The sequence below is a fragment of the Hipposideros armiger genome, unplaced genomic scaffold (assembly GCF_001890085.2).
Source record: "Hipposideros armiger isolate ML-2016 unplaced genomic scaffold, ASM189008v1 scaffold_87, whole genome shotgun sequence".
In the NCBI taxonomy this organism is placed as follows: Eukaryota; Metazoa; Chordata; class Mammalia; order Chiroptera; family Hipposideridae; genus Hipposideros; species Hipposideros armiger.
This window is the reverse complement of record NW_017731437.1, coordinates 478,251-501,039: the sequence shown is the minus strand read 5'-3', so window position 1 is coordinate 501,039 and position 22,789 is coordinate 478,251. Positions and strand designations below refer to the sequence as shown.

The 22,789-nt window shown below is 52.4% G+C and overlaps 2 protein-coding genes and 1 long non-coding RNA gene across 9 annotated transcripts in view; 1 reads left to right on the top strand and 2 right to left on the bottom strand.

Annotated features, from left to right (window-relative positions):
- Nucleotides 1–3: 3 nt before the first annotated feature.
- Nucleotides 4–14,731, bottom strand: ARMC7 (armadillo repeat containing 7). Of its 5 annotated transcripts, none has more exons than XM_019644479.1 (4): nt 14,279–14,726; nt 14,041–14,184; nt 13,862–13,951; nt 4–1,604 (listed from the first exon to the last, which is right to left on the bottom strand). In XM_019644479.1, exons 1-4 carry the CDS (start codon nt 14,367–14,369, stop codon nt 1,243–1,245), a joined length of 687 nt encoding a protein of 228 aa, XP_019500024.1. In that variant the 5' UTR covers nt 14,370–14,726; the 3' UTR covers nt 4–1,242. The 5 variants fall into 5 exon arrangements, with proteins under 5 accessions (XP_019500024.1, XP_019500025.1, XP_019500029.1 ...); XM_019644481.1 differs by having other exon boundaries at nt 1,523–1,604; nt 13,862–13,943; nt 14,279–14,730; XM_019644480.1 differs by lacking the exon at nt 13,862–13,951 and having other exon boundaries at nt 14,279–14,722.
- Nucleotides 14,732–16,487: 1,756 nt separating this feature from the next.
- SLC16A5 (solute carrier family 16 member 5) overlaps nt 16,488–22,789 on the bottom strand; it is a 13,352-nt gene continuing 7,050 nt past the window's right edge. Inside the window, exons 2-4 of one of the 3 annotated variants that reach the window (XR_002124296.1) lie at nt 20,014–20,823; nt 17,597–18,813; nt 16,488–17,159 (exon numbers count right to left, since the gene is read on the bottom strand). Coding sequence is in view for 1 of the 3 variants with exons in the window: in XM_019644521.1 (XP_019500066.1) it covers nt 18,563–18,813; nt 20,014–20,823 (1,061 nt within the window). In the remaining 2 variants the exon portion in view is untranslated. Of the gene's footprint in view, nt 18,814–20,013; nt 20,824–22,789 lie in introns of all 3 variants that reach the window. The other 2 variants (XR_002124297.1, XM_019644521.1) reach the window with 2 other exon arrangements.
- On the top strand, nt 18,886–20,097 carry LOC109383776 (uncharacterized). The gene is made up of 3 exons (XR_002124298.1): nt 18,886–19,457; nt 19,546–19,779; nt 20,006–20,097. It is a non-coding gene; the product is annotated as an uncharacterized LOC109383776 (long non-coding RNA).

The window sequence follows — 22,789 nt, the reverse complement described above, 5'->3', positions numbered from 1 at the left end:
TGCTCTTTCCAAGCCCTTTATTTGGAAAAGTCAAAGGACAGTAGATGGACTGGAGGCTCAGGAGGCCTTCCCTTCCTCTATCTCCGGTGGCCCCAGAACCTGCCCCAATGCCAGGCCCACCTGGCAACCATTCCTCTCACATCTGCCTTTCCTTGGTCATGTAAGAGGTCAACCTTAAAGGAGTACAGATGGCCAGGACTCCCCACTGCTCCTGAACCCCAGCTTTCCATAGGGATCCCACATCCGTTCCTGTGCTGACCAGCGTACACTTGGACTGAGCCACACAGTCAGTATCTGGTCCTCTGTCTCCCTTGGGCACCACTTGTGTTGTGTCCCTGATGCACTTCCAGGGACAGGACCTCCCCGCCACTTAACCCTGATGGCGGAGGAGGAGGGCCAGGGCTCTTGGGTGGGGACCGTGGAGTGGGGAGGGAAGCAGCTGCAGCTCCAAGGGTTTTGTCTGTGTCGTGATGTGTCATCACCCCCATGGCTTTGGTCTCAATGCCTGACGGCCACATTGACAGTCACTGGGCTCTGTCACTCGAGCAGGGACCACATGTTCATCTTTGAAGCCCTAACACGGTGCCTGGCAGAACAGTCTGTGTGGATAAACAGTTCACCCTGGACCATAGAGTTCTCTAGACCGCTGTTCACCATGCCCAGTGCCCAGCCTGGAGAGCTTGTGAGGCAGGTACCCAGGCTCCACAGCCCTGGAGTGGGCGAGGCGTCTTACCAGCTTCCCAGAGCCCTGAGATACTTTTAACCAGACTTCTCACTTCTATTCCTCAGAATGACTCCAGACACTTGTTAAGGGATAATGTGCATTTCCTCAAGCTTGGGCAGTTCTGAGCCCTGGGCCCAGCTGCTCCTCAGAACCACCTGCAAAGCCTCTGGATCTAGGGAACCGGTTGCTTCTTACAGGAGGGTGACAGCCTGGCAGTGGGGTGGGTCAGGAGGCAGGACCTTCACCTCCAGTTGGCAGAGAGTGAAAACTGTGAAAACGGCACTACCTTTGATTTGCTTCTCCGTGTGTCTCAAAGTCTGGCTTCCTCAACTCATCTCATGCCTTTCATCACAGTGTAAATACCTGTCACGCTGGGAAGACTCAGCTGTAAAATGGCTGAAGAGGCACCACTGGGGAGAATGTGCCCACTGGGAGCTCTGCTGCTCCTGCTGCCTAAGTCCCCATCAGGAATTTGGTCTTTGGCAGTAAGGGTGCCATGGCCTTGAGGTCTCCTTGGCTCAGGGCTGCTGTGGGGCCTCGGTCTTTGGCAGTGGGATACCCAGGGCAGAGTGAGCCGGCCGGCGGCGGGCTTCAGCCACCTGGCTTGGGGGACAGAAGTCTTCCAGGAAGATCTGGGCCAGGTTCCGGAGCCTCGTGTTGGCTGAGAGAGAGAAGCGCAGCATGCACTGGACCACGGGCATGGCGGTCAGCTCGGGGTGGGGGCCAGGGCCTGGCGAGCTCAGGTACATGATCGTGGTGACGGCGGACAGCACAGTCTCCTCGTTGGGACTGGACAGGCAGTTGATGATGAGCGGGACGCCCCCTGTCTGCAGGATGTGCTCCTTGTTGGCCCTGTCTGAGCACAGGTTACAGAGGCCTCCTGGAAGAGAGCAAGGTACGTCTGGATGCTTCGTCCCGGGCCTCCTCCCTTCTCCCCGCCCAGCCGCTTGCTGCCCACTGAGTTCCAGGGAAGGGCCCAGGCCTGTGAGAAGGTGGCCCCTAGATGGGATCCCAAGTCCATTCTGGTCTCCAGCCCTTCCCTTTCAAGGTTCCAGAAAGGCCTGCCTGCCACAGCCTAGCCTTCTGGGCGTGGGCACTAATCCTTTCGCCTCTTGGCTCAGCCTCAATGGTTGATAACACTTCCCCTTTTTAAACGTCAAAAACAAAAAAATGCACAATATAGTTTCACTTAAGAAAAATTTAAAAATATACGTAAGGTGACGGTTTTGCAGGTATATACAATACATATGTCAAGACTTATCAAATTGAACCCTTGAACCATGAACAATTTATTACACCTCAATAAAGCTGTGAAAATATTAGAAAGAAGCCAAAATATAAGCCATCTTAATCCACTCTGACATTTAACATTTGCTTTTCATCCACAATTTAAATATGTGAATACTTATATTTTAAAAATCAGGTACTCTCTTTACTGTTTTATAAGTCAGCTTTTTTTCATTTGACAATGTATTGTGAACATCTTCACATGTCAAAAAAAACCTACAATCATGGCATCATTTAATGGCTAGGCAGTGTAGTGCCATTTTATGGATACGGTATAACTTAATAAGGGGGTTAGATCATTTTAGCGTCATTTTCACATCACTTACTAGCATTCTAGGGGACACAAAAAAAAGCTACAGTGAGAAACCTGTGTTCTGGATCAAAGGACCCATGGCTCACGTGTGTGTGGCCAGATCCTCCCCTGCCCCCCCTTCCCCATTCTCTCATCAGACCCATGAGCACTGCCCCCTTGATTTAGTGGCCTCAGCCCAGGGGACAGATGTTACTTTGCTTTGGTGGTCACTGCATAGCACTGGCTACTCAATGCAGGGAGCTGACATCCTGTGCATCCAGTGAGCTTCCTGCCGCCATGCCCGCCCCCCGACCTTAGGTTCCCGCTCCCTGCAGAGGGAAGGGCTTCCAGCTCATTTGCATAACGTGGCCGGAACAGTCCAGAGAGGCCAATCAGGAGTGAGTCTCGGCCCACCCACTTCCCCTGCTTCTTTGGAAACAACAGCGCTTCTCATAGACTCAAACCCCAGCTAGGACATCTTCCCCAGCAAGAGGGGACAGGTGCCTACAGGGCCCCTGGCAGGGACACTCCTCCAGGTTCAGGGGCGTGCCCAGGTTTGGCACTGCCGCCCCTTCTCTAGCAGTACCTGGGTCAATTTGAGTCCTACTAGAGGGAAATGTTTGTCAAGGTTTTATCCATTCAGCCTCTGGGAACTCTCCACTGCATTTACAATAAATCCATAATCCTGTTGTCTTCACGGTCCTGCACCAACTGGTCTGGCCTTTCTCCATCACTCACAGCAGTCACCAACCTGGGCGCACCCTTGGGACCTTTTGGCCCCAGATTTTCACAAGCTGCCACCCTCTTGCTGGTAACCAGCACTTCACTGCTCCCTCACCAATGAGAATACCTGGAGAACCTCACTATCCACTCCCCGCACTCCCAGGCACTCCCCTCATCACCCCGTTTCATTTTCTTCATATGCTCAGGATACAGAAATCACTGTCACAGTTTTGTTTTCTTGCTCACTGCCCACCGAGCCCCACAAGATAGTGCATGCCTAAGGTTAAGACCTCGGCTGTCTTATTCCCACCATGCCCTGGTGCCCCGCACGCACAAGAGGCTGGAAGGGTTGAAAGCAGTGAGCAGGGGAGGGGGGTGGGGCAGAGGGGGAGGGTTAAGGGGCTGCATGAGGTGGGTCCCTGAGAACCTGCCTACCTTGGACCTCTGCAGTTCTGGGATCCGGGTTGTGGGGGTACATCTGAGGGAGGGAAGGGGCTGAGTGGCATTCCTGAAGTCACAAGAACGAGACCAGGCTCTCTGGTGGAAGTGTCCCTCCCTACGCACTCAGAGGCCATCCCCGTCAGTCTTCCCTCAGCGACCGGTCGCCCCAGTGTGGCTGGCACTCAGTACAAGCCGGGCCACCCTGTTGAGTGCCTTCTCTACTTGCTGTCTGTCCCCATCCCTGGGCACCATAAGGCAGGGCCCCGCTCTGATTTTCCTCTGCATTCCAGGTACCTGCAACTGTGGAAACTCCCTGGATACATGCTGAAAACATGACTGAACCCCACAAAGTGTTACCATCACCCATTTTAGTGGAAGACGCCAAGGCTGTTAAGCAACTTGCCCAAAGTCCCAGAAGATGGGAGCCCTCTGCCACTCCCATGGGAAAGGGAGTCCCTCTAGAAACTCCAGGGACAACTAATCCTGCTGTGGGCAGATACCAGGCTCAGCCAGGAACTGGGACAAGTGGAGACGCTCTGGGAGTCCCCGGCTTCACAGACACATCTATGCCATCTCCTCAGAGAGTGGTGAGCCAACCTCCTATCTGCACTGCAAACTCAGCTTCAGTGGGAGATGGGAGATGGGACTTAGATCTGCTGTGAAGTATGATAAAATAAAGAGGAAATCATTCTCTAGTGAGTTAGTCAGCATCACAGCCAGGTGTGCCTGGGTGGGACACTGCCACCAAGGCCAGGGGATAATCAGATGGCAAGAGCTAGAGGGTGGGGACAGGAAGAGGCCTCAGGGCAGGAGGCCCCACCTGTTCCCTTTGTGCAGGCCTGGGATGCCTCCAAGGTCAGATCAGGTACCTGCCAGGGCTCACCAGCTGCCTGAGCCCTGACCGCAGGGAACTCTTGAAGCCCCTCTGCCTTGCTGGCAGTGACCCTCAGAGACAGAAAGAGGAGTGAGGGCCTAGAAAGAGAAGGGCTCCCAGGGTAAAAACGCTGAGCTGGAGCTCCCAAGATCGAGCCGGGGGACCCATGAGAAGCCAATGCTACAGCTGCTTTGAGCTCTCCCCTCCTGAGTCCACCTATCTGAGAAAACTATTTGGCAGCTTCTGAGAGTTAAACATACATGTACTCTATGACTCAACAACTGCACTCCTACCTGAGAAAAATGAGTACATATGTATATAAGGACTCTACCCAAGAGAAATGAGTGCGTCTGTATACAAGACGTGCATACAAATGATCGTAACAGCTTTATTCATAAAGGCTCCAAATGAGAAACAACTCAAGCCTCCAAGGACAGGTGAATGGATGAAAACACTGTGGTGCATTCATACAAAAAACATGAATTAATGATACTGTGACAATTTGGATTAATCTCAAAAACATCACCGAGTGAAAGAAACTAGACACGAGAGAACATCCTGTGTGATTTACATGAGGTTCAAGAACAGGCAGAGCTAATCCATAGGGCTAGAGCTTAGAATCATGGTGACCTCGGGGTGGAAGACACTGACGGGCAGGGTCTGAGGAGCGTTTCTGGGGAAACGGAAACATTCTACCTCTCAATTTCGGTGCTGGTCGTAGAGATGTGCACATACCTGAATGAATTTAAAAATCTGTCAAACTGACATTTAAGATCTGTGCATTTCATTGTATGTTAATCATGCTGCAATTTAAAAAATGGTTACCAAACAAAAAAAGAGAACAAGTTCTGACTGGCTGATGAACACGTTTTGGACAAACCAGTCAGGACAGAGAAAAAGAGAACAAGAAGCAAATGCAGGGTCCTTCTAGACACAGGGAACCCCAGAAACCCCCAGGAGAGGCAAGAGAGGCCCCCAAGTGCAGCCTGGGATGAGAAAGCTGGACACTCAGAGAGGTCAGGTAGGTGACCTTGAGTCACACAGCAAGTAGGGTATTGTTGCTGGGAGTGACAGGAGGGTCTAAGGATTGTCCCAGGGATTAAATGAGGTCATGCTGACAAGTGCTTAGCCAGCACCTGGCGCCTGGGGGCTGGGCGAGCCCTAGGAGAGAGTGGCCCAAGACATTACTACATCTGAGGACCCACTCACCCCAGGGCACCAGGCTGGCCATACACCATCACGTCAAAATCTTTATTTGGGACTATGTTCTTGGGTTTTACTTTAGCACCCTGAAAATGGTTCATCTGAAATTTCAGATTTGAGGGACAGAACAGTATATTGAGAAAGCTACCATTATGTATAGGAAGAGGGGTAGGGGGACAAATATATGTATACGCTCACATTCACTGGTTCCAAATGAGGGGGGAACAATGTGGAAGGGTCAGGAAAGGAGGCTGAGACTTCTCTAAAAATACCTTACAATATAGTTTCCACTTAAACTGATGGATGTTTCATATAATGAAAAACATCAAATGAAATCAAAAGAAAAAACCATTATGGCTTTTCATACTTTTGACCTAGATATTTCACTTCTAAAGTTTATCCTACAGATACACTTCCAGAAGTAAAAAATGACACACAAGTAAGGTGTGACACACTGCAGCACGGCTTGTGAGAGCAACATGAAACCAGCTAAATGTCCATCCCCAGGGAGACTGGCAGACTGTCGTCCCTCCACGCCGTGGGCAGCACTTACAAAGAATGAGGCAGCTCTTTATGGACTGATACTGCAGGTCTGTCCAGATATGCTGCTAAGTTTAAAAAAAAACAAAAAACATAGATATACCACCCCACATGTGTAGCACATGCAAAAAAGTACTCATATAAATATATACGTTTGTTTGTAAATCCCAAAACTATCTCTGGGATGATACACAAGAAACTCATCACAGCGGTTACCCACAGACATGGCTACAGTGGGAGTTACTCTTCACTTCATACCCTTTTGAATTTTGTACATGTGAATCAGTTATGTATTCACATAAATTAATAAAAGAAACACACGCACCCTGCTTGTGCCTAGAACTAAGGAAGGAGAATTGGTCTTTGCAAGTCAGGGAGGGATGGTGGCAGCCACACTAGTCCAGGTGAGAGCAGCCTGGAGCCAGCCTTCTGAGAGAGTGAGGAAGGGAGCAGAGGGTGAGAAATTGACATGACCTCATTCTTGTAAAGGGAATCCTGCCACAGGTGGTCTGCTGAGGCATTTCTTTTTAAGCAGAAAGATGTATGACCCCCAGGAACCTAACTGACCAGGGGCGGAGGTACAGGGGAGCCCCAGAGTATGGGGGATGGAGCAAGAGCTCTGTGGTGGGCAGATCCAGTTAGAATCCCAGTATGCCACTGAGGGCTTAGGGGACCAGAGCAAGCAACTCAGTTTCTCTCAGTTTCAGTTTCTTCATCAGTAAAGTGGGCAGAGAAGTAATGTGATTTAGGTCCCTCTCCGGCACACAGTGGATGTGGACCCAAGCATGCACCTGTTTACAGCCCCAGGGGCTGGCGAAGGGCCATACCAGCAACACACACAGAGAAATGAGCTGATACATACATGTAGAGTTTAACAACGACAAAGCAAATGTCTGTGTAACCAGCACCGATGTCAAGAACCAAAACACTGACGACAATCCAGAGGCTTCCTCCCTGTGTCCTTTTCTGATCCAATTCTCTCTCTCCCTTAGAGGTGAATACCTTCCTGATTTGTAATAATTTAATAACAATTTTAATAAATAGAACCTTTTAGATTTTAATTTAAAAAAATCACTTTTATACACACATCCCTAAATACTATGGTTCATTTCTGCCTGTTTTTGGACTTTATAGAAATGGAATCACACCGTCCGTATTATTGTATGTCCAGCATTATTTGCTTACCATTATGTCTGTAACATTACTGTGTGCAGCTGAGCTGTAGGGTGTTCCTTTACTTTGCTAAGTAGTATCAATGTCACATAATGTGGGTATTCATTCTACTGTTAACTGTTTCCAGTTTGAGACTGTTATAATGTTGCTAGTGACATTTTTGCACATGGCCTGGATGTGGATGTGCCCTAACCTTATGAATGTATCTGCTGGGTCTTGGGAACCCGGCTTTCTTCAATTTTACTAAATAATGTTTTCCAAAGACAGGCTCTGAGCATTTATCCACCAGCCTTTTCCTAAGCACCACCACCATCTGGTGGCAGCTATATGTATGACAGGAAACAGAACACAGGAAAAGGGATTTAACCTGAATTCTGGGACGCAACCTACTTGAACCATGTTTGGTAACAAGACCGCCAAGTATTCTCTGTGATATGCTAGGATTCAACCAGATTTCACAGAAGTCAAAAATTCTCTTCTGGTTCCTTTATGTCTCCATACAGCATATAGGATGGTGCAGGTGTGCACAAGCGGCATATGACACCTGAGAGCCAGCCAATGGCAATCTGGGCAGACATCTCCAAATTAATGCCAAAGGCTGCCAGAGTTTTTATTTGGGGGCATGAGCTCTGAATACTCATTCAAGTATTTGCTGAGATTCTGGCTTTATATCTGGTTCCCCTAATTCACCCCCTTCCCACCCCGTGTTTCAAACCAGGGCAGCCAGGGCCATGTCCCAGTGGCCGTTTCTCTTAGACACTAATGAAATGTGGCCCTGGGCCAGGGAGGACTTCCCACCAGAACCACCTGATGGATATTTTGGAGGTGGCAAGTTACAGTGGCAACAAAGAACCAGGGAGGAAGACACACTGGACTCAGCCTCGGCTCTGCCAGCTGGGTCCCCTGGGCACTGAACCTGGATTCAGGCAGACTGCGGCCATCTCCTGGCTGCACTTGTCACTAATAGTGTGAGCCTCAGGCCATGGACACAGCCTTACTGAGGTGGTGTTTCCTGCATGTGAAGAGGGCTTAGGACTGACTACCTGCCTCGCGATGGACAACAGATCCAGAGACTTTGCTGGTAGTTCTGGTACAAGGCGGGCATGTGCTTGGTGAGCGGTGGGACACGGTAGGCATGGGGAAGGCATCCGGAAAAGGCAGCTTTTATCATAACAGCTCCCAAACCAGTCCTGGACCCCGATGGGAGAAAAAGCAGCTAGGACCACAACCAAAAGGTAAATAAAATAGTTCTAAAATTGTTCTAAATGGGCAAATCCACAAAAGAAAAGGACAAAAAAGGGGAAGGCACAGAGAAGACTTGAAAACCCCTCTTTCTTATCTGTAATCGTTATAACTAGATTCTTTTTCACGGCTGCAGCTATATGACCAGCGTGTTTGCTAGGTCACAGCAAGATGACCTCCAGAGAGAGACAACAGTCAGGGATACCAGCTCCCCACTGGCGAGTGCTTTTAGGCCTGCTCCCACAACTGACAGAAATGACTGCAGCCGAACCAAAGTGCTTCAGCCCTCAGAGAGCAGGCAGAGCTGCTTGACAAGAGAGGTCCTACTTCAGAGTCGAGCCATCAGCCACCATGGAAGGAAGGGAGCCTTCTGACCCTGGCCTGTCAGTAACCAGCCAAGGGGCAGCTGTCTGTGCCTCAGTTTCCTCATCAGTAAAACGAGGGGTTTAGACTTTCTTTCTAGCTTTCACAGTCCACAACCCTAGAAATCAGGAACTCCTCTAAGGGCAGGAAAGTGGCCAAGAGAACAGCTCTAGAATCTGACGGCCTTGGATTTAAGTCTTAGGTCTTGTACTCCTTAAACCTTTGACCAACCCACTGACCCTTTCTAAGCCTCAGATTCCTGATTGGAAAATGCATGGTGTGAGCACACCGCTTTTAGTGCTATGTCAGGGTCAAAGGCCATAAAGCACAGGAAGTCAGTGCCGGGTATACAGAGGGCGCTCCATAAGTGCAGCTATTATTACAGGTCCTCGTAAGCGCGACAGCACCAGCTGTGCAGCTGACAGGCGGAGCGCAGCACCAGGGCACACATGACAGCCAGGCTCACTTCACTTAATACCACCTGGACACCTGCTGGAAGGCTAAGGGTTGGCTTTATCTTTTCCTTATTTGATGATGGTTTTTTCCAGAGGGAAGAATCCCTGGGCAGACAGGTGGCTTGTGAAAGGACATGATCCCATCCCACCTCACCTCTCTGGGAGATGAGGGAACTGTTTATCCTCAAAGGGGCTCTGGATACGTGGGATCTTGCAGCAGCAGACATTTTATCTCATTTAATTCTCTCAACAATTCTGTGAGACATGTACTGCTATTGCCCCCACCTGACAGATGATGGAAATAAGGAAGCCACACGCCCGGGGGCGTGGGGGAGCGAGGACTCAAACCCAGGCCTGCCTGACCCCAAAGCCCAGCTCTTAACCACACTCACTATGTTCCTCGCCAACAGACATTGGTTTTGGTTCTGCGGGCCACGGCCAAGGCCACAGGCTGTCCTCTCTGCCAGTAATTCCAGAACCACCCCCACTCAGGGCTGCATGCCAAGTCATGGCCAGTACGCTGCACCTTGTGGGCCCTTTGCTCACCTTCCCCAGACCAAAAGGCCAGAGCATTCAAGACATAAGTAAGGCTGGGCCCTCCCGGAGATCACAATCTCCGGCCTGCCACTGGAGAGAAAAGACTCAGAGCTACAATGAGCAGCACAGAGCCTTGGAACAGCAGGACAAGCGCCTGACAGCGTTTTCCATTTGTGCCAGAGACATTAAGAGGAAAGGGAATGACAGCAGTCACAAAATGCTTCTAAGTACCACTGGGCTCTCCTTTTAAGTTATGCGCAATAAATGAAAGAGAAATTTAATCTGCAGACGATCCCATGGAGGGATTCAATGATGAGAAAGCTACTGCTCTTGGGATTAGGGGCCTTGCTCCGATGGGAAGAAGGAGGAAGAGAAAAGGAGGAGAAAAAAAGTGGCTGGGAAAAGTAAAACTGCGAAGCGGCCCGGAAGAGCAAGAACCCAAGCTGGCCCAAGTCTCGCCCACAGCTCCCAGCTCAGCGGGCCAGGATCTGAGTGCTTTCTACCGTAGCAAAGCTGCTTCCTGGCTCTGTAGAAACTTTTCTTGGGTGACTGCTCTTTTTAGGCAAGTTTTCTCCGGAGTCAAAAGCTTGAGTTGGAGGAGCTCTATCACCCCCAGGTGAGGTTTAGCCACGTGTTTCCGCAGGGGCCACCGTCACCATTCAGATGGCAGAAGCTGTGGAGCCGAGGTACAAAAAGTGAGCGGACAGAGGACTTATATTGGAGAAAATCTTCAAGTGACCCACTTTTTAGAATCTTTATTTAGCATAATAATCTTCCAGAGGGGCACAGACTTGAGCTAGCACCACTCTACTAGACCTGGGCAACTGGGGCTCCTGTCCCTGGCCCAGCTTTAGAGGGCCTCACTCTGGCCCTCTCCACAGGTTGAAAAATCCAGGGAGCTCTCCCAAAGCCATCCTCCCACCCCCACACCTGGAGCTCCAGGCCCTGAACCTGCTCCCACAGCTGCATGGGCCTCTTTTCTAGATCTTGACCCCCAGGGTTGAACCCCATTATGGGTGTCTACACTCCTGTATCCAAGGAGTGGCCATGAGGCAGCTGTGTGTTGGGGGGGCTGTGAACAGAGCTGGGATGTCCACACACATGTGTGAGACCTGTCGTGGTTAGAAGAAGAGGGGTTGCCCCCCTTTGTACTCTAGCACCAGGTACCACAAATGTTAGGGGCAGACCTGGATGGTTTTTCAAAAATTTAAATCACACTTACCTATGATGTACTCAGGAAAAAAAACTACAACAAAAAAAGCGTTACAGGCCGGCCGAGTGGCTCAGTTGGTTAACAGCTCGCTCAAGAGTTTGAGCTCTGAGCAACAGGGTCCCCGGTATGATTCACGGCCCGAGCTGAGCTGCCAATAGGTGGCAGGATGGCTCAGCTAAAAAAAAAAAAAAAAAAAAAGTGTTACTGATTCTATCAAGGCTTTTGATCTAATTTCTAAGTTATAGGAAATAAAGGGGATAAAGGACAACAGAACAAACTAAATGACACCATAAAGCTGCAACTAGACAATGGAAGGCAGGACCTTCTGCAGAACTGGTCTGGATCCTTCGACAAGGAGTGTTATGGAAAAAAGTCTACTAATGATTAAAAGATCATTTATGCAGTGACTTCTTTCCAAAGAGTACAATATGGAAAGATAGGGAAGGGGGGAGAGTAACTTTACAGTAGAGAAACTGAATAAACACTATCTCAGTCAAATGATCAAGGTCCCCATCAACAGTGAGAAGTCATGTTGGTAGCACGTACCCTCGATACGATGTGAGGAGAATGGCACTTTACCTCCATGGTCGTCCTCCCCAAAACCCATAACCCAGTCCAATCATAAGGGAAAAACAAAATCAGACAAATCTCAACTGAGGGACAATCTATTATACAAAATACCTGACCTGTATTCCTCAAAACCACCAAAAAAAGGGAAGTCTAAGAAACTGGCACAGCCCAGAGGAGCCTCAGGAGATGTGACAACTAAATGTAATGTGACATCCTAGATGGGATCCCGGAAGAGTAAAAAGACGGGCAAACTAAGGAAATCTGAATAAAGAATGGGCTGTAGTTAATCATAATGCATCAATAGTTTGGTTTATTAGTTATAACAAATGTACCACGCTAATGTAAGATGGGACTAACAGGGAAACTGGGTGTGGCACATATGAGAACCCTCTGTCTTACCTTTGCAATTTTTCTAAAACTGTTCTAAAATACAAAGTTTATTTAAGAGAGAGAGGGGGGGGGGAAGGGAGAGAGAGAGGGAGAGAGAGAGAGAGAGGGAGAGAGAGAGAGAGAGAGAGAGAGATCTAAGGAACATAACAACCAGATTAAGTGCATGGATCCTGAATTGAATCCTGATTTATACAAACAACAAAATGTCTCTTTGGGAACTATTAGAGAAATTTGCATATGTGGGTATTAGGTGACAACTGAATTATTATCAGAGGTTTCTTTCCCTACATGAGTAAGATTCCTTTCACTATATAGAGAAATGGTATTTTTAAAAGATTGCACGCTGAGAAAAAATTTCATTTGCCCTTAGAATAAATTCCAAACTCTTTCCCATGGCCTAGATCTAAGCCCCTATAAATTCTGGTGCCGCCGCCTCTCTAACCTCGCTTTGTGCCACTCTCTGCTTCACTCACCACAGTCCTGCCATATCAGCCTTCCTTCTGGCTCCGTCTGCTTTAAGGTCCTGGCCCAAGATGCCCCTCTGCCTAGAAGGCCTTCCCGAGACGGCCAAAATGGAAGTTGTGCCTACCTCTGTCTCACCATCCTGTTTATTTCCTTCAGAGCCTCAGCTTTTCAGTTTGTTTGCTCACCACCTGTCTCCGCCTACTAGAATGTAAATTCTTTGAGGGTCAAGACCTTTCTCAACTTGTTCTCCATCTCTCCGGCATTTAGAACAGTACCTTGCTTACACAGTTCAGGCCCAACATCTGTCCAGTTAATGATTCAATAGATTTTAGACCATACCAACCACAGGAACCATAAGCTATTCTAAGTCACGCCTACTTCTCCTGACATTAAAACATTAATATAAAGATATTTAAGAAAAGCACTCTAGGGCCAGCCGAGTGGCGCGATGGTTAAGAACTGGCTTGGGACGCCAGAGGGCCCTGGTTCGGATCCCACATATGAGGACCAGTGACACTGCCCTCTACAGCTAAGATGCTGAACAACAGCTCAACCTGGAGCTGGGCTGCCGTGAGTCGCCGGCGACGGCGTAGGCTGCAGCCCCTGTGGCAGTGGGTTGCCATGGGCTACCATATGTAGCCAGCAGCCAGCGTGAGCGGCCAGCAGCCGCAGTGAGCGGCCGTCCAGAAGCCAGCGACTGATCTGCCTCACCCGGGAAGAGTGCAATGATGGTGCCAACTTGGGCCAGTGAAGCAACGTCCTCCACAACTAGACTGAAGAACAAAAGGACAGCAACTTGTCTGTTCCCCTTCCCCCAATTCCCCAGCGCTGTTCCCCTCCCCCCAATTCCCCAATAAAAATCTTAAGAAAGAAAAGCACTCTAGGGCTGGCCAAGTGGCTCAGTTGGTTAAGAGCGCAAGTTCTGAGCAACAGGGTCACCGGTTCGATTCCCACATGGGCCAGTGAGCTGCACCTGAGCTGAGCTGCCAGCAGGTGGCAGGATGGCTCAGCTGGTGAGGGCACATGCTCCTAACAAGGTTGCCAGTTCAACTCCCGCATGGGATGGTGGGCTGTGCCCACCCTTAAATAAGATTGAACACCACCCCTTGAGCTGAGCTGCCCTGAGCTGCCGATAGGCAGCCGGATGGCAACTGAACTTGGAGCTGAGCTAGCTGCGCCCTCCACAACTAAGATTGAAGGACAACAACTTAGCTGTTCCCCTTTCCCAATAAAATCTTTAAAATGAAAAAAAAAGCACTCTAAACTTTTTTCCCTCCAAGTGGCTTCAATCCATTCCCCCTTATAATCTCATCACTTAGCAGGAGGAAAGGCAGCCGTGAACAGGGAGTCCTGGGCTTGAGTTCCGGACCTGGCTCAAGGTAGATGTGACTTGGATAACATGTGAACCGCGAAGGTGGCACAGATATCGGGAAGGTCTTCCATCCCAGCACCTGAGGGACTAAGAGATTCCTTTACCAACGACTCACTTCTGACTCACTTATCTCACCACAGCCCATCAGGCATCTGGGAGACCGGTCCCATCCTTACCAATAGCAAACTCCACCAGGGTCTCATTCTCCTCCGACAGCGAATCAAGGAATAAATCCAGGACCTGCAGCTGTCGCAGATACTGGTAGTTGCTGGGGTCATAGGCAAAGTTGGCGAGGTTGGCCAGGACTTGCTCCTTGGCGTCTGCAACGGAAAAGCGGCACTGGAGCCAGGTCCGGGCCACGGTCACGGCCGAACCCCGGTCCCATCCCTCTGGCCCCCACCCTGTCGCTCTCACTCTGGCTCTCCGTCTCCTGGAATTCCGTGACCAGCGCCTGCAGGTATCCCAGCCGTCCGACGTGGGGCTCTACCTTCGGCTTCTGGGACATGGTCGGGGCAGCGAAGTGTCCACAAGGGACAGGCAGGAGAGCGTGGCAGATGAGGCCGGAAAGCCGGGCGAGAACCTCACTGGGCCTCCCTGGGTCCGAGCATGGGCGGACCGGGGCGGGGAATAGGTTCCTTTCCTGGCTTCAGGCTCTGCCGTCAGTTGCAGTTGGAATTGAGCTGCGGGGGATGGGGCGGGGTCTCAGGATCTTGTAAGAGTTGGGCGTGAAAACCTAAGTTGGGGCGCGGGAGCCTAGGATGCGACTGCGCGCTGGAGGAGGGAGCAGAGCCCCCAAACCCCGGCCGGGGACAGGGTTCGATTTCTCGGCTCCCTTCTGGCTTTCCGGCGGAAGCCGCGCTTACCTCCGCCCGGAAGGAGGAAAGGGGTGGGCCGAGGCGGGAGGGGCGGGGCCGCCGCTGAGCTCGGCGCGCGTGCGCGGTTCCTCTCCGCCGCGCTGCTCGGCCCGGCGGGGTGGGGTGTGTGTTGAGGAGCGCCTCTAGGACGCTTAGCAGCTCAGAGGCGCCGCAGGGCGCCTATGTGGGGAGCTGTCAGGCAGAACCATCTCCAGACCCCCTTGCATCTACAGAGGGGGCGCAAGCCAACCTCCTCCACGCAGGGACGCCCCTCCGGAGAGTGGGCGTTGGCTCCCTGTGGCCCTCTCCCCTCATATGGGTCCTTTGACGATACCTTCTGGTCGGCTTTTCCAAAAAGCCGGGCGAACCCGGCACCCCAGGCTCCCCAACCCTGAGCTGAGTCCGCTATCTCTGACCAGAAATATCGGGAACTGAGGAAAGCTCTTTGTCAGCCAGGCGGATGGAGAGCGCTGGGGCAGCACTGGCAGGCAGTAGGAGCTTCCATTCACTTAAATGTACAGTTTTGGCGGCTTTCTGGCTTGTGGAGCCCTGAATGCTGAAGCTCTTGTGCCCAGTTCGTTCTTGGGGCTTCTCAGGAAGGTGGTCTGTGACCGAGACCTCGTAGGCGCAGGGGATCAAATACCAGGGAGAGAAGTGGCCCTGCCGTGCTCCTATCGTGCTTGAAAATGAGAGCGTAAAGGGGGCTTGGGCTGTGCGCTTCCTGAAGGCAAGGACCATGTTCCTTTGGTCCTGGGCCTGGCATTGGGAGCAGGCCCCACCTTCGTGGGCCCAGGTCCCTGTGGTCAGCCCCTGCCCTATACACACCCCCTGGGGCAGGAGTTACGACTATAGTCTGGGTGCTTGGGTACTATGGCTGCTCCGTGAGGGCGGTGGCCCCCGATGACCTCACCTGGCCCTTCTGTTTTTTTGTTTAAAGATTTTTTTTTTAATTGGGGAATTGGGGGGATGGGAACAGTGCTGGGGAATTGGGGGGACAGGAACAGACAAGTTGCTGTCGCTTTGCTCTTCAGTCTAGTTGTGGAGGACGTTGCTTCACTGGCCCAAGTTGGCACCATCATTGCGCTCTTCCCGGGTGAGGCAGATCAGTCGCCGGCTTCTGGACGGCCACTCACTGCGGCTTGCTGGCCGCTCACGCTGGCTGCCAGCTACACACAGTAGCCCATGGCAACCCACTGCAGCAGGGGCTGCAGCCTAGGCCGTCGCCGGCGACTCATGGCAGCCCAGCTCCAGGTTGAGCTGTTGTTCAGCATCTTAGCTGTGGAGGGCAGTGTAACTGGCCCTCACATGCGGGATCCGAACCGGGGCCCTCTGGCATCCCAAGCCAGCTCTTAACCATCGCGCCACTCGGCCGGCCCCCTTCTGCTTTTTGAGGGAGCTGATGCGATCTGGGGAAGTACATCTCAGCCAGAGGGCTTCTCTGCCTCTGGCTAGACCAAGGCTTGAGGACAGGATGGAAATGTGCTCCACCCTGTGCTGCTCAGGAACTGCTCCAGAACCTCTCTAGAGGATTCCCAGAAAATCAGCGATCAGTTCTTATTCCTCTCTGCCCATTCCCTGGCACACAGTAGATGCTCAATAAATACCTGTTGAAGGAAGTCCGCTTAGAGCAGTGGTTCTCAACCTTCCTAATGCCACGACCCCTTAATACAGTTCCTCATGTGGTGACCCCCAACCATAAAATTATTTTCTTTGCTACTCTATAACTGTAATTTTGCTACTGTTATGAATCATAATGTAAATATCTTTTTGTTTTCCAATGGTCTTAGGTGACCCCTGTGAAAGGGTTGTTCGACCCCCACAGGGGTCACAACCCACAGGTTGACCACTGGCCTAGAGAATACTGCTAATCTTGCCCAGGGGCAGATGAAGTCAAAATTCCCTATGCTGAATGTTCACTGATACCTTTTTTCCTTGAAAGAAATGTTTTAAGGAAGTGGGCCTCTTAGGGGATGCACATTTCAAAGCCTGGTAGCTACCAGCACCAAAAGCATTCACCTACTCACCAGCCCAACTCCCTCCTTGTCCACTCCATTAAGATGGAGGAGGCAGGACTTGGTAAACTATGTCCAAGCTTTCTCCCTTCAGTGCACAAGCTGTGGATGGTGGCCAAGCATAGGACTGGGTGGGGAGCAGGAAGGCAGTGGGGGGCGGAGATCTTCAGGATTAGACTTTTCACACTAGAAGAGATTAGTTTATCCAGGCCAACCTCCTCCTTTTTCAAAGCCCAGAGATGGTGAACAATTTGCCCCAAGTCACATAGCAAATTGTGGCGGAATCAAATGTGAACACAGGTCTCTATCCCAGCCCAGAGTCCTTTGTTTTGCCTCTGCACTACCTTCTGTGGCCATAAGGGGGCACTCGTGGCAGGGTCCTGGAGAAGACAGGACGTCCCCAAGGATGCTTACTCATGCCAGCTGGACCTGTTGAGGAGGAAGGCTACAGTTGGGTCATGAAAATAAAATCGGTCCTCCTGATAAGGTGTTCTTGTTGGAGCCTGGTTAAGCCTGAATCAACAAGGTCCTGGGCGTGAGCAACCTCTGCCAAACTGGGAGAACTGAAGTGGAGGAGGGGGGCTTACTCCAGGCCTGTTTTCCTGCTTCAGTAGTTCACAGGGTTTATTACCTGCTGCAGGAAACATTTTTGTGTATAATTCAAACTGTTTTTCCATTCCCTGAGTTGGTAGAACAAACCTAGGCTGCTGACAGCTAGCCCCCGGGTGATGACCTCGGGGAAGGGCACCAGCAAAGAGTGTGTGTGGGGAGCTCTGGCCTCCAGGCCACAGGCACAGGCCAACAGGGAGCAGGGGTGGACTGGCAGCTGGCCCAGCCAGCTATTTACCCCACCCCAGGCTTGATACCTCTAATACCACAGGGAGAAGAGGACGGAAGGCGAGGAGAATCGTAGGGCTTCTGTTGCAAAAGCAGCTCTCCATTTTCACAGAGGTCCTTGGGCTGTGCCTAGCAGTCCTTCTACCTGGTCAGTCAGATGTCTGGCTTTCCCCAAGTCCAGCATTAACCTTCCCGGCCCAAGATATCAGGTAGGACAAAGGAGGGGGGGGGGAGACCCTGGAGCAGGCTCTGATGGTGTGCAGGGGGCCCCTCACCTTCACTAATTCTAGGACCCAAGTCAGGGGCTCCCCTCCAGTTCTCTGCAGACGACAGGATGAGTACTCCATCCAACATTTAATCTGTCCAAACCCTGCGTCTAGGCCAACTCCTCAGCCTGGCCCTCCATCGCTACAGGCCACAACTCATTCTCTCACCAGGCCCTTCTTCCCAGGGTGCCAGTCAACATGAGGCCCAGCAGCCTGTGCTGGAGGCGGCCCTAAGGGCAAGGGCTGGGTCACTGGGAAGAAAGGCGGCAGGAGGGCTTCGGATGACAGGCAAGCTCTCTGGAACCGTCTGGAGGTCGGAGAAGGACAAAGCGATCACATACAGACTGGACTCGAGGGTCCAGTATGTTAGCTGTAGCAGCAGCAGCGGGCGGGCAGCTGAGCAGAGCCGGCCATGATGGACCCCAGCAGGGCTCAGACCCACCTTCGTGGGCCCCAAGTACTCTGGTGCCCAAGGAAATGTCAAGAGGACCTGCTCCTGGATTCTGCTCACTGGAAGGGACCCTGAGTCTTCGGAGGCCAGCCTCCAAGGTCCCAGCTCCTGGCTGAGTCCCGATGTGCACAGTCTGGATGGTCTTTGGTTCAGGCATTCTGGGCAGCACGTCACCCTAGCCCCTGGTGAAGCAGCTGGATATCCCATTCCTAGGCTGAGGCAGTGGTCACCTGTTGACCTCGGGGCTCAGATGCTGGTCACACATGTGATCCCAGGGCTCAGACACTGGTCACATATACGATTTCAGTGCACAGTCGCTTCTCGGACCTGTCTGTGCCCTTCACGGTGAGGGCCCGCTCTGGGGCAGCCTCCAGGGTGGCGGCTTCCGCCTCAGCCTGCCTGCCCTGCCGCCTTTCCTTCTTTCGCAGGGCACAGAAGCTGCCACCCATGAAGAGAGCGGCTGAGATCAGGAAGAAGCTGGACATGTAGAAAACGTAACTGAAGTTGTCAGTCGTGTCCAGGAGGAACCCTGGAGGACAGAGAGCAAGTTAGGCCACTGTCTGGGGCCACCAGGCCTCCCCCCCGCCACTAAACCGTGTGCTCTGAGAGAACAGGGACTTTATTTTTGTCTCTGCTGTATCCCCAGTTCTAGGAATTGTAGCCACTCAATAAATAATGTTGAATGAAGGGAGGAGAGGAAACACTAAACCTAGTCTGGTCCATGCAGGAAGAGTACTCAGGCCAAAGAGAACTTAAGGCCACGTCTCTCTTACCCTTGGTGGCAGGAAACCAAGGAGACAAGGGCCAGTGGCGTCTGGGATATCTGCTCGGCCACACCCTGGGTCCACCCGTACCTCCTCCTGGAGAGCTCTGTCTGCTTGCTGGCTTGGAGAATGCCCTTGGAAACTGGGACTTCCAACTCCCCACTCAGGGGAAGAGTCCCCATGGCCTTACTGTAATAACCGCTGCCACGTGTTCTCTGCTGACTGCCTCCCTCAGCCCAGGTGCTTCATAAATCTTCCCTTTGGCTCTGAATGTCACACTCCCAGCTGCCCAGCAAGTCCCCTTATATGAGGTTCTACTTTCCATATCTGTGCATTTCCCACCAGGCACCAATAGCCATTGTGACCACAAATGTGTCTCTGCTTTAATTCCCGACTCTCCCCCTAGAAGGTAAGTCTTTGTATTCAGCTATGCGCAGCCAGTGACTGGCACAGGTGAATCAATGGTTATGGCACGTGTTCTTTTCTGCATTTTGCAGATGACACTGTGGCTCCGAGAAGGAAAATGACCTGCCCGGGTCCCACAGGCAGGAAGTTGGAGAACCAGGATTTTAATAACCTGTGCATCGCACCTACTCAGTGCCAGCTTCTCTACTAAGCTCTTTACTGTACAACTTGAGATCCTCAGCACAAGCCTACCAGGCAGCTTCTATTATCATCCCCCCTTTGCTGATAAGAAAACAAAGTGACAGAGAGGAAGACGACAAACTCAGGTAAGTTTAGTACACAAACCCCTACTGTTAACTGAGCACCAGCTGGGGAACACACTGTAGCCAGAACCCCTGGGGTGCTTGGGAAAGTCACAGATTCCACGTTCCTACCCCTGCGATGCTGGCCGGGGCCCACATCTGTCCAGACTGTTCCCTTTGCCTCGCCCCTGACCCTGCTTGCCCAGGCTATGCTCTGGCCCACCTGGCCACCCTCCCTCCTTCCCTCCAGGGCCTCACCAGCCAGTGGAGGGGAGATGAGGATGGAGATGCTCTCCAGGATGGTGCAGAGGCCCAGGGCCCTGGAGAACCGATCCATGGGGACCACGTCCATAAGGACCTGGAAGAAGAGGGCACCAACTCCACTCATGGACACGCTGTACACCAGGCAGTAGCCCACCAGCACCCGGAAGTCGGCCGACGCCGCGCACACCAGGTTGGTGAGCCCGTTGAGCAGGACTGCCAGGCTGAACAGGTACTTGCGGTGGCCGGCAAAGTCCCGCCGGCTTGCCACCAGCCCGGCCATGGGCCGCAGGAAGATGTTGCTGAAGCCGATAATGGAGATGAGCAGGGCCGCCCTGTGCTCGTCCACTCCGTGCCGCATGGCGTATGGCACCAGGAAGACGTGTGGCAGCGGGAAACCCAGGATCATCCACGCGACGCCCAGTGTGAACACGCGGTAGCCTGCGTTGTGCCAGAGGATATCAAAGGCCAGGTGGCGCTGGATGGCCCGGCCACATGCTGCCAGGCAGCTGGGCACAGGTGTCTTGGAAGGTGGAGGGGGCCCTTCTCTGGTTTCAGGAGCCACGCTGGTGGCCACGGGCCTCAGGATGGCCCCGCAGACACAGCAGTGGAGAAAAACCCCGCCGAAGACAAGGAAGGTACCCCTCCAGCCCAGGTCTTCCAGGAGGTAGCGGGCGAGCAGCGGCCAGAGTGTGATGCCCAGGGAGACGCCCACGGAGGCCAGCGCGTTGGCCAGGGCCTGCCGGCGGTTGAAGTAGAAGCCCAGCACAATGATGGTCGACTGGAAGCTGAAGCACATGCCCAGGCCTGGGGTCGGAGGGGGGAGACCAGCTTGAGGGTGTCCTGCGATCTCCCACCGCACCCACAGCGGGGGTCATGGGATCAGGTCCCATGTCGGCCCCCCTTCCTTTCCAGCCCAGACCCACGTCTAGGTGCCCAGGGATTAAGATGGAATCAGCCTGCTTGCCCGCTTCCTTAGGAGTGTCCCGCCCCTCAGATCTGCCTTCTCCAAGCTGCCAGAGCACAGCCGTCCTCTTGGCACAGCACCTGGGAGAACTTCAAACACTGGAATCAAATGAAGTCTCTCCCCTGCTTAACACCTCCCAGGGACTTCCATCACACTGAGGAAAAAAAACCAGCGCGGAGCCCCGGAAGGCTCTGCACTGTCTGGCTCCTGGCCACCTCTCGGGTGCCACCTCAGGCCACTCTCCCTGTCACTCACCATGATTCAGCCTCTTTCCCTTCCTCTGGACACCTACCTCGGGACATTTGCACCTGCCATCCCCTCTGCCCGGACTATGCTTCCCCGGGGCTTTCCTCTCCTGACTCAGCTCTGACGCCACCTCCCCACCCACGCTTTGCCTGTCCCCACACAGAACACGCTGGAGAGAAAGCGCACAACCACCCACAACCACTGACCGCCTGGGGTGCCGTGATGCCTCGTCTGTGTTCTCTCCTACCTCCTGGATGACTCCTGGGCTTCCTCTTTATGGGGTAACACCTCACCCCTCCTCACCCCCAGTCAGGGCCAGCCCTCCATTTCTGCCCTGTATCTTGTCCACTCAAAGACATATCCCTCCAGCAGTTTTCCTTTCTCCTGCACCATCCATTTTCTCCTCTTTTCTAGATCATTCTCCTTCATTGGTTTTTTTTTTTTCTCCCACTGAAAACAAAATGAAACACTCTCTTGACCCCACAGCCTCTTCTGGGTCCTGGCCCCATTTCTCTGCTCCCCTTGTATCAAAATTTCTTGGAAGTATTGTTGATCTCAGCTGTCTTCAATTTCCCTCCCCCGTTCTCTGTTGAACCCATTGCAGTCAGACTTTCGCCCCCACCTCTGCTCCAGAATTGCTCTGACCAAGGTCACCAACCTCCGCATTGCCAAGTCCAAGGAGTCTGGTCCCCACTCAATCTGATCTTTCAGCGGCTTGATAGTCGGATCACTCTCTCCTCTCAAACTTCCTTCAGTCATTGTCTCAAGAAACCTCACCCTCTTGGTTCTCCTTCTACCTCTCTGTCACTTCTTCCTGTCTACTGCAGGAATACCCTGGGGCACGCCCTGGGGCTCAGTCCTCCCTCACTCCCTTAGTGATACCAGGGTGACACCTCATCTCAAGACTTGAATACCAGCCATCTCATGATGTTCCAACTGTTCCCTCCAGCTCAGGGCCTGTTCCCTGAACTCCAGACTGGCTACATCCAAACCTGACCTTCCTGTCTTCCTGCAAACCTGCTCATCTACTGTTTCCCCATCATACTTAGTGGCAACTTCATTGTTCCAGTGGCTCAGGGCAAAAAGCCCTGGTGTCACCCTTCTTGGCTCTTGGGTCATCCTTAACTCTTTTCTGTCCCTCACGTCCATTCCTGAACTGAATCACTTCTCATCACCACCCTGATTTGAGGTACCACCACTTCAGGTCTGGGTTGCGACCTCGCCTCTACCTGTCTTCCTGCTCCTAGCTTAGCCCCCTACAGTGTACTCTTAACTCCATGGTGGAGTGATGCTTTAAAAATAGTGGTCAGGGGCCGGCCAAGTGGCGCGTTGGTTAAGCGCCGGCTTGGGATGCCAGAGGGCCCCGGTTCGGATCCCATATATGAGGGCCAGTGACACTGCCCTCTATAGCTAAGATTCTGAACAACAGCTCAACCTGGAGCTGGGCGGCCGTGAGTTGCTGGCGACAGCATAGGCTGCAGCCCCTGCTGCAGTGGGTTGCCATGGGCTACCGTGTGTAGCCAGCAGCCAGCATGAGGGGCCCACAGCCGCAGTGAGCGG